This window comes from Mus pahari, chromosome 4 (assembly GCF_900095145.1).
Source record: "Mus pahari chromosome 4, PAHARI_EIJ_v1.1, whole genome shotgun sequence".
NCBI classification, from domain to species: domain Eukaryota; kingdom Metazoa; phylum Chordata; class Mammalia; order Rodentia; family Muridae; genus Mus; species Mus pahari.
In genome coordinates this window covers 91,661,806-91,672,696 of record NC_034593.1, presented here as the reverse complement: position 1 = coordinate 91,672,696, position 10,891 = coordinate 91,661,806, and the positions used below count along the sequence as shown (strand labels likewise).

At 46.8% G+C, this 10,891-nt stretch overlaps 1 protein-coding gene across 1 annotated transcript in view; it reads left to right on the top strand.

Annotated features, from left to right (window-relative positions):
- The window catches only part of Slc22a15 (solute carrier family 22 member 15), a 57,843-nt gene extending 47,552 nt beyond the window's left edge, over positions 1–10,291 (top strand). The window contains exons 9-12 of the mRNA XM_021196559.2: positions 4,571–4,691; positions 6,185–6,257; positions 8,341–8,529; positions 8,820–10,291. Coding sequence (XP_021052218.1) covers positions 4,571–4,691; positions 6,185–6,257; positions 8,341–8,529; positions 8,820–8,900 — 464 coding nt within the window. The 3' untranslated portion in view covers positions 8,901–10,291. The remainder of the gene's footprint in view (positions 1–4,570; positions 4,692–6,184; positions 6,258–8,340; positions 8,530–8,819) is intronic.
- The last annotated feature ends 600 nt before the right edge of the window (positions 10,292–10,891 follow it).

Below are 10,891 nucleotides of genomic sequence, written 5' to 3'. Positions count from 1 at the left end.
AAAAAAAAAAAAAAAAAAAAAAAAAAAAGGAAAGGAAAGGAAAGGACCACCAAATAGGAGTGAAGGAAATCTTCAGACAGTAGCAGGTAGAGCCATCACTGGAACCCAGGGCCATGAGCACATTCAGCTAGACATCAACTATTAGAGAAGACAACTTGGACCCAAAGTAAAAGATCCAAGTGAAAGGCTGATTGCCAAAATGCTCAACACAGACATTTCAGGATTAACTGATTCTGAGTAACTGAGCTGCATCATGGTGTGAAGTCACTAACAGAGCCCATTACCTAATCAGGGAATGGTCATGCATAGCTCTCTGTCAGAATTTCCAGGCATCCATATAAGCAGGAGAAAACCTCCTCACAAGGAGAGAAATCAGCAGAGACAACCCAGAGGTGCATGAATGTCAGGACCAGGACAACAGAACATCCAAGCAGTGACTGCAGTTGTGGCCCATGTGCCTAAGGAGACAGCATGCAGCTACTACGACTATGCTCTGTGTGCCTAAGCAGGCAAGTCCAAGAAGCTATTATAACTGTGCCCTGTGTGCTTAAGTAGACAAAGAGCATCCTTGGAATGAACAGAAGAATGAAGCTATAAAGAAGACGTACACAGAATAGCTCAAGAAGAAGCATGCAGCATGCAGAAGCCGTCGAGAGATGAGACCAACAGCAGACTGGGTTCCACAGGAGAAGAGATCCATGGATTTCAGTCATAGCAAAACAAAACAAAACAAAGAAAAAACTATTCACCATAAATTTTTAAAAAATAAATAAAATCTAAGAGCACCAGTGAGTTGCAGGAAAATATCAAGTGGCCTGACATGTAACTTTGGTCCCAGGGGAAAATGTTGTCTGCAGAAATGATGACCAGAAGCTTCATAAATTGATAAAATTTCAAATACATGTTTGAGGAGTGGCCTTTTAGTGACCATGTAAGGGTCCTATATGTGTGTGCCCACTATGAAGCATTCATAGTCCCCAAAACAAAACTGTGCAGAACTTAGACATGATCCTTCAATAGCTAGTTCAGTGATTGATTGAAAAAGTAGGAAATCAAGACAGAGCAAGCGTGACTCAGTTGATTCAAACACACCACACCCTAGTGCGAAAAAACATGGCTTCCATTTGAAAAGCCACAAAACATCTGGTCAGATGCCATAGTCTGGACCATGAACAAAAGTAAAAAGAATTAAGAATGGCTGACCTGAAGTTTGCTATTTGGAACCAACAGTTTACTGCCTGAGCCAGGAGTTCAGGGCCAACCTGAGCAACAGAGGAATCATGAGTCCTTTAAAACAACAGACCCTTAAAAGGAAAGAGTATAGCACAGGCTAGGAGAAAATAATCATAAAATACATACACACGGTGAAAGAGTGAGTCAGAGAACAGAATCTTACAACTCAGTAATAAGTGGACAAAAGAGACGTTTGTTCTGATGGCTCCAAAGGGCTCCTGCAAGTCCTGAAAACTCTGACCTTCTGGGAGCTAAGTTATGACCTCGTGGAGTTTGGTATGTGGAAAGAAACAAGCGTCATGCAAATCCACTTCTTAAAAACTGTGATTTCATTTTAATTTCCCCTCTAAATCACTTTGCTTTTTCCCCCAAACAACACTTTGACCATTCATTGGGAATGACTAGGAATGTAGGTCAGGAAGGCAGGGGACCGCTCAGTGGCTGCAGAGCCATCCGGACCCAGCCAGCAGCCCAGCAGCTGCACACGCAGGAACCTTAACAAAGAAAGCTGTCTGCTAGTGACATAAGCCATCTTAGGGGAGAGGTGGGATCCCCCTGAAGAAGTGACTGCAGGTGCATTGGCAGGAGCAGAGGAGAGAGGGTTCAAGCAGCAGATGGACTGGCTTTGGCCTGTGGCCAGAGGCAGCCTCCCCCAAATGAGCTACTGCTGGAGGTGTCTTCCACCTCACGTGGGAATCCTCTTGCAGCTTTGGACTCTGTTGGAGGTTAGCTGATTGTCTCTGTGTGCTCCATGTGAATTTAAATTTCCAGATGGCAATCTTCTGTCCCGTTAGTAGAGATGTAGGGTGACGTCCGTGTGGTTTGGAAAGATGCTACTGTGTGTAGGGCAGGACATGAGGGAGATCCATCCCTACCAAAAGCCATCGCAGTTAGAAGCCAGCACACCTCAAGGGAAAGAAGAGATACTTTATTCTTGAGCCAAATATGACTGATCGTGTCCAGGAACCTGTATAGATCCACGGTGCCCAGAGTAACATGGTTTATTTATTGATTGATTGACTGATTGATTGATTGATTGATTGGTTTTTCGAGACAGGGTTTCTCTGTATAGCTCTGGCTGTCCTGGAACTCGCTCTGTAGACCAGGCTGGCCTTGAACTCAGAAATCTGCCTGCCTCTGCCTCCCAAGTGCTGGGATTAAAGGCGTGCACCACCACGCCCAGCTGGTAATGTGGTTTATTAAGGAAGCAGTCACATAAGCATTTACTAGCCTCAGAATGAGAGAAGTAAGAAACGTGTCTACCAGTTGCATTTGCGGGATGCTGCAGGCAGCTGGGTTACAACAAACTTATTAAAGCAACAGTTCTGTTACGAGTTTCAGATGCTCTCTGGTGACGGTCTCATCCTTGGAGTTGGTGGAAGACAGAGGTACATTTCCAAGGCTTTACTTTATAGTCAGACACGGGTGGGGAGTGAGGGCACTAAGAAAGCCTGATAATTGGACTAGGATCTGTACCATTCTAACTCTTCCAAAGCTCTAACTGCTCATCCCCTACACATAGAGTCTACAGCATAGGTGTCCTGCTTGTTTGTTTTTGAGGAACTTCAGTTTACACAAACAATTGTACAGTTTTGTTTTCATCCGTGCTACTCAATGGGTTTTTTTTTTTCCTGATTCAGTTTTCTAGAAAATAGAGGAGAGGCTCATCTATCCGAATTATTGGTTTAAATGGTGAAGTGAATAATCTAGTTAAATTGTTACTAGAGGAAGTGAGATCGAGGTCCTAGAAACATACCTTAGAGCAAATGTTGAGAGGCATGGACTCTTTCTAGAGAGACCTTTTGGCTTAAATATAGATCACTTAAACTAGCCATGGTCATCCCCAAATATCTTGGCAGCATTGAATGTAGTCCTGCATGTTTAAGATGCCTGTTCCTGGTCTCATGCCACCATGTTAAAGTAGATTAACATGTTTTTGGACTGGGTATGTGATCTACCCTCCTCGCTGGCAGCTGAGGTACCTTCTTCCCCACACTCATGCCAGTGGGAGTCCGAGTGCTCCTAGCTCAGCAGATACTTAGTGACCAACAGTGTGCCCTATCCCCCCAGGGAATTCTGGGCCAGACCCGAATAAATAGGACACCAACCGTAGCATGGAATACCTTGAAATACACTTTTATAAACAAGATGGGAAGTGAGCAATAACAAGAGAGCACCCAAGACATGCTGATTGGTGGACTGGGAGGCAGAGGCAGTGGTGGCTGCAGGAGGAACAGCGGAGCCACTGAGGTCTTCAGGGAAGAGGGGCTGAAGAGCCACATTGTCTGTACTGGCTGGTTTTGTGTGTCAACTTGACTCAAGCTGGAGTTATCACAGAGAAAGGAGTCTCCCTTGAGAAAATGCCTCCATGAGATCCAGCCGTAAGGCATTTTCTCAATTAGTGATCAAGAGGGGAAGGCCCATTGTGGGTGGTGCCATCCCTGGGCTGGTAGTCCTGGGTTCTATAAGAAAGCAAGCTGAGCAAGCCAGGGGAAGCAAGCCAGTAAGTAACATCCCTCCATGGCCTCTGCATCAGCTCCTGCTCCCTGACCTGCTTGAGGTCCAGTCCTGACTTCCTTTGGTGATGAACAGCAATGTGGAAGTGTAAGCTGAATAAACCCTTTCCTCCCCAACTTGCTTCTTGGTCATTATGTTTGTGCAGGGATAGAAACCCTGAGTAAGACATCATCCAAAGGAGGGGACAAGGTCGCCTACTTAGCAGAAGTGTCAATAAGAAGGGCAATTACATCTGAGATTGGGACGGTGCTGCCGGCCTTTGGGGACTTTGAGGAGTGGCAGGCAGCCAGCTGGGTGCCGAGAGTTAGAGAGGAAGTTTAGTGGCAAGGTTGGCAGAGAGACAGGAGGAGGCACAGAAAGCCTGAGAACTGTTCTCTTCTCGCAAGTAGACAGCTGCTGTTCAGAAGGCAGAGGCACGTGGGTTTGTGAAGGGGAGAGATTCACTGGAGACAGACGACAACTCTAGAGTCCCTGTTAATAAAGGAAAGAACCACAGGATAGTCAGCAGTAGTTTATGACTGAAACTGGAATGCTTTTACATTTTGTGTAAATAGATTAAGAAATTCAAATCTAATTATCAATTAATAACCCAAGCAAGAAATTGAGGAGAAAAAAAAAAAAGATTACAAGTTCTTCCAAATTCCTTGCATCTTTTGTTCTCTACAGAACATTGCCATATCGTCTCTCAAAAATTTCATGAGACTATCCCTCACCTCACTGGAATACTTTGGTATTTTAGGTTTTGAATGTCCCCCCGAAAAAACCCTATGTGCTGACAGTTCTGACCATGGACTTCACTAATATTGTTTGCCCTCCTCAGACACAGGCGTGTTTGCGGTGGTCAACAGCCATTCCTTATCCCTGCTGGGGAAACTGACCATCAGTGCTGCCTTCAACATTGTTTACATCTACACCTCTGAGCTGTACCCCACGGTCATCAGGTAAGGGTGTCTCATCGCTGTGCCCCATTCACACCGTCCGGGCTTTGTTAACTGTGCTTTTGTGGGCAGAGATGGCCTTCTCTACCTGTGTGTGGGCACATGTCAGTCCTAAGACCATTGTCTTAGGCACTGTTCTGTGGCTGTGACAACACTTAGAAAAGAAAGCATTGACTTGGGGGCTTGCTTACAGTTTCGGAGTCGGTTGTTTAAGAGGAGTAGCGAGTGCATACTTGCACGAGGAAGAGCATCTTCAATCCTAATCTCCCTTCATGAGGACAAGAGCAAGCCCAGATCCAGGAGAGGGCTGTGGCCTCCGCTCTGCTTCCTGCGCCCTGGGCTGGTCCTCCCTGTGCCAGCCCTGTGCCACTCTCCCTGAGGAGCACTGGAAAGAACCCTCTGTTTCCTCAAGCAAGCGGCCTACGGCTGCTCTCCTCCTGTGGATCTGAAGTCTTTTCCCAGAAGCAGCTTGCTCTGCTGGCCGTCTTCTCATCTTGTCTCTGCAACCTGTTCTGTAACTTGGGAGCCACCCCATCCACACAAGGAGGCTTTCCATGCTATCAGTGGGGCGGAGACAGAAGTGGAGGCCTAGCCTGTCTGGGAACAGAGAATGGCACTGTTTCCAGACACCTTGTCTGCTTCAACTGTCCATGCTGTTGTGGGTTACCTGACAATCTGCACACATCATTTCCTATTTACACACCTGGCTTTTAACAGTTAACTGGGTTTGTTTTTTGTTTTAAGTCAAAGATTTCTGATCACAAAGCCTCGGTTGTGGCTATCATAACTGATGTAAGAACTGATGTTCACTACTTCCGGTGAGACATGCTCAGTTGCTCCTTCTCTTCACCTTCTGACTAATGTGGCCATTGCTATCTTCATGTGACTTTAATGAAAATCGCAGGCACTGGCGATAGCTCTGTGGTTAAGAGCACTGGCTCTTAACCCAGACTCAAACCCCATCACCCACATGGCAGCCCACAGCCTTTAGAAAGCCCAGCCCCAGGGGATCCAGCACCTCCTTTCTGACTGCACTGGTCTGTACCAGGCATGGACATGGTGCACATATGTACAGTCAAAGCGTTCAGACACATAAAAAGAAATACATCTTTTAAAGTCAGTTTCTGCTGAGTATGGTGGCCCATATCTTTAGTTCGAAGAGCATGGGAGGCAGAGGCAAGAGGACTGGCATGGTTCAAGACCAGCCGGGGCTGACATAGCAAGACCTTGTTCTTAAAATAAAGGTTCCTTTCCTTATCCTCATGATTCACATTCAAGTGCTGAGACGCCTCGTGTGTCTAGTGCTGTCGCACAGGGTGACGTCATTACAGAACTCCTCGCCTCCAGAAAGGTCTAATGGGGCACTGTACCTTGTCCTTAGGAACTTACTGTGTCGGACTCATCGTGTTCTTTCTACCCAGGATCTTTACATTGTCCCCCCTGAGACTGAATGATTGTATTTGTGTAACTAATGCGGTTTCTCTCCTGCCTTCCAGAAACGTCGGCCTGGGAGCGTGCTCCATGTTCTCCCGAGTCGGTGGGATCATTGCCCCCTTCGTCCCCTCCCTGGTTGGTTTGTACCTCCTGTGTCTGTCCTTGGCCCTCTGTTTCAGCACTCGTTTGTGCTTTGTGTAGAGGGAGGCAATGAGTGAGCTCGGCTAAGAGCGGCTGCGCAGATGCCAAGCTTGTGCCTGTCTGACAAAGAGCCTCACGCTCCGTCAGGGTGGATGGACTGGGGCACTGACCCCCGGTGCGTCTGACTGTTCACCTGGACCCACCGGAGGGGCTGGTGATCCCAGCATTCCCCTGTCCACCACATTCAGAAGTTAATTAATGTGTATGATCAATCTTCTGTGGTGTGCTGGGTTCCATGCTATGTACTTTGCACATGTTACCGCATGTAGCCCTCCTAATCGCTGTAAGAGATAGGCGTTGTCACCAGCTCTAAAGATGAGAAGGGTTTTAGAAGCAGGTTGAATGTGTGCTCACTACTGGGGGAACAGACAGGGAGAAAACCACACCTAGCAGCACACACGCCCCATCCTCTTTGGCATTCTTTTTAAAAAATTCTATAGCCCCAAACAGGGGTGGGGATCAGGGGAAACAAATGACCCATTTAAAACCCTCCAGGTCTTAAATGCCCAGGTCCTGTGAAAACCCTAGGGGCCCTTGCAGGTATCTCCTGGATTTTGTCAGATATGAATAGTAGATCTGAGAGAAAGGGTCCTACAGGTAGCCCAAGCCCTGTTTATGAAGCTGACAGGCTATTATAGACCCAGCTTTCATAGTAAAAGTTGTTTTTAAAATTGCATACTGTCTCAACCCTGGGACCATACATGTCTTAACTGATAGACAGTTATGAGATCAGGCACGGGGCCTTGAGCTGTCTCAGAGTCAGACACGTGGTGACCATGATATTGTATCTTCTGAAGGTCAGAATGGCCCTTCGTTGTTTAGCGTCCTTGGGTAGGGTCCCGAACATTTCCCCATGTACACTAACAAAGACACCGAATCCTAGGATGTTTATAAAAGAGCCTGAAGAGAAGGCTCAATGGCTTAGAACACATATGTTGTTACAGAGAAGCCAAGTTTGATCCCTGTATCCATGTCAGGCAGCTCATGACCTCCTATAACTTCAGGGACTCCACCACTGCTGTGGGCACCAGCATATCTGTGTGTGTGTGGACACGTGCGCGCTCACGCGTGCACGTGTGCGTGCACACACACACACACACACACACACACACAGTTAAAATCCTGAAATATATTTTAGAGTATTATATCACAATGTATTATTATATAATAAAATATCATTAATATATTACTTACACTGTGGTTTTGACACTGCCTTTAAGGGCTTTTCTAGAGGACCTTGAAAAGAAATACCCTAAGCAATAAAACCAGCCCACTGTGGTCAGGAGCCTGTGAATTGAAAGACATCATCGACTTTCTCTGAGAATAACCTTTGTATCTCTGAAGCAGTTGCTGGTAGCGCCATACTCAACTCAAATAGTTGACGAACTCTGTGTGCCATGGGACGTTTTTGTAGGGGGGGGGGGAGATTCTACAAAGATGACATTATAACACATTTGACCACTGCAAAGTTTATTATCAGTGGATAGTCCAGAGTCGTGTTCATATGAAGAGAAAGTGGAGGCCAGTGTGGAGTAGAGTTTTTCCTCAGCTGGAAGCTGGACTTGAGAGTTTCCTGTGAACTCTGCCAGTGTGAGCCTGCTGTGCTCACTGAGAGTTCCTGTCAACTCTGCCAGTGTGAGCCTGCTGTGCTCACTGAGAGTTCCTGTGAACTCTGCCAGTGTGAGCCTGCTGTGCTCACTGAGAGTTCCTGTCAACTCTGCCAGTGTGAGCCTGCTGTGCTCACTGAGAGCATGGCCATGCTTGGCCCAAGGCTTCTAGTCCATATTCTTGTCTAGCCCTTTGGCTCACTTAGACCTATCACTGAATGCCTGAAGAAACATGGTGTGACTCCCCTGGATAACTGTCTTAGAGCAAAGAAAACATGGTGTGTGGTGTCCTTGTGGGAAGGTGTGAACTAGACAGTAAACATGGCAATTCTTGATCACACGACTGTTGGTGTCACCTGCTGAGAAGCTGATAAGTGTGTTTGGTTTTGTTCCACTTCCTGTCTCCACAGAAGGACGTACAGTGGTCTCTGCCCTTCATCGTGTTTGGAGCCACAGGCCTGACCTCAGGCCTCCTGAGCCTCTTATTGCCAGAGACTCTGAACAGCCCTTTGCTGGAGACATTTTCTGATCTTCAAATGTACTCATACAGGAGGTTAGGGGAGGAAGCGCTGTCTCTTCAGACCTTGGACCCTCCACAGGTATAGATGCTGTAACCATCTAGGTGCCCTGGGGTTTGATTCCCAGAACCATCTAAACCTGGGAGTGGTGGTACAGCCCTGTAAACCTAGCACTAGAGAGTTAGATACAGGAAGATCAGAAGGTGACCTCAGCTACTTAGAAAATTGGAAGCTAACTTGGTCTGCATGGGTCCCTGTCTCAAAACAACAGCAAAATTGCCCTGCGAGTGCCTGGGTGGGAATTCTCATAAATGAGAACTACCTAAAGGCCTGTCATGACCACTTCTACAAGATCTCCTTTGTCATTGCAGCCCCTGGACAAGACCAGCAGCGAGAGTGAGGAGGAGGAAGAGTTCTATGATGCAGATGAGGAGACACAGATGATCAAGTGAACAGCCTGCATTCCTGCCCAGAAGCAGAGCCCCGTCATCCTTAGTGCCTCGTTCAGCTTCAGCACCAGAGATGTACTCAGCCCACACTGACGCTTTCCAGACAGGAAAGGCGGTGGAGGAGAGATTCCAAAAGGGAGAACTTGCTGCGTTGAGAGAGTCATTGCTGACTTGTTCGGGACTGGGGCTGAGCTCAGCACCGGTCTCTGGCTGCACAGCTCAGATCCACCCTGTAGGACTGGTGCTTCATGCCACTACCCTTCCTCGGGACCTAAGAGTGGGTGTATGAAACTGCTCCCACTTTAACTAGGATTAGACCTTCCCTGAGATTTCATCTTCCTAGCAAGCATCCCTGTCACTTGCTTCTCCCCCACCAGGAACCTTCTGGTGCAGGCTGATGTGTACAGAGCTCCCAGCTTCCCCTCAGCTCACTGGCTGGTTCCCAGCTCATTGGTTGCTGGTGCAGCTTGTGCCTTTAGTCTGAGGTCATTCACTAATAAAGGGCAGAATTAGCGGAGCAGCTATCAGAAGACTGGCTGTGGCAGGGAAGATCCCTTTGACACTTGCGTCGTGCGGATTTTTCCCCACTTGGAAGCATTTGGGGAATGTTTTCCTTTGTGAGATTCTAGCATCAGCAATAACTTCAAAATCATGCCTAGTCAACAAGGAAACTTTACAGACTGAGGGTGGCGAGCAAGTGATGCACTAAGCACTTTTTAAATGACTTAAGAGTGGAGATTTTCTCTCACAGTGTCGTCAGTGTGCAACAAGGGACATGCACAGCACACCAGGACCGGACTCTGCCCTGCATCAGTCTCTACTTGTTATTTAAAAGGCAGGGCGGGTTTTTTTTTGTTTTTAAAGAAAATTGTGGGTTTTCATTGAGTGCTTCCATAGATTTCCAAATGAATCAAAACCTGTCTCTCACAGAACTTGAACAATGGCATATAAGCCAGGAGTCCACATGTGGGCAATCAATCGATCACATCCCGATCAGGGAAACAGCTGTGTGTTTAGGATTTCTGTGCCTGCTAATCTCCTGGGAGTAGAAAGCACACCGATGTGAAGGGAAGGTGCTCTGTAGATGCCCCTGGAAACTGTGCAAGCCTGTGTTCTTTGCCTCCAGATATGTTCCTGGACTCCTCCGTGTTGTCTGGGCTTTTACTGTACCCGTCTGTTCCTCTGTTAAATCATTTTTCCTTTGTGCCCTTGGGCATGGGGGAGCCATTCCTACCATTATGGGGAACACTGGTTGGCCAGAATGCAGTGAAGACCCCATAGGTGATCCTGTGTCTAGCTGTCAGAAAGATCATAGAACTCCCTGCAGCATCATATCTGCAAATTCCTGTAAAGGGCATCCCACCCTCCAAAGTGCAAAGTCCTGCTGCTCTCCGCCCTGGGAAATGGAGGTCAGCTCTCCTTAGGAGAGGAAGAAGGGCTTCCAGAAACTCTTGTCAAATACAGTGTTTAAAATAAAGCAGTAAAATATATATATATATATATATATATATATATATATATATATATATATATACACACACACATATTATAATGTAACCTGTAGGAGTATTATTTTTAATATATCCCTACACAAGGTTGCTTCCCACCTCAATGGTTTTTGTTCCCAAATGAAAGACACACACACACACACACACACACACACACACAGCCTTTATATTTTAATATGCGTTAAGGAGCACAATAGCTGGTCAACTGCCTAACCTCCATGTTGTTAGAATCTACCTCCCACCGATAATTCCAAGTTATTACTTACTATTCCTATGTTCCATCTTGGCTGCCCCTGACCTTTACACGGCAGCTCTGACTCTATGGCCCACACTCTCAGGCAATGCTGCTCTGCTCTTTTTCCTCCTCCAGGTCCCGAGTCCTGGAAACCCAAAACCTCCTCTTTCTTGTCTCCCCAGCCATTAGCTGCTGGCATCTTTATTTACCAATCACAATTAACTGGGGGCGGGTTCCCAGAAGCTACATGC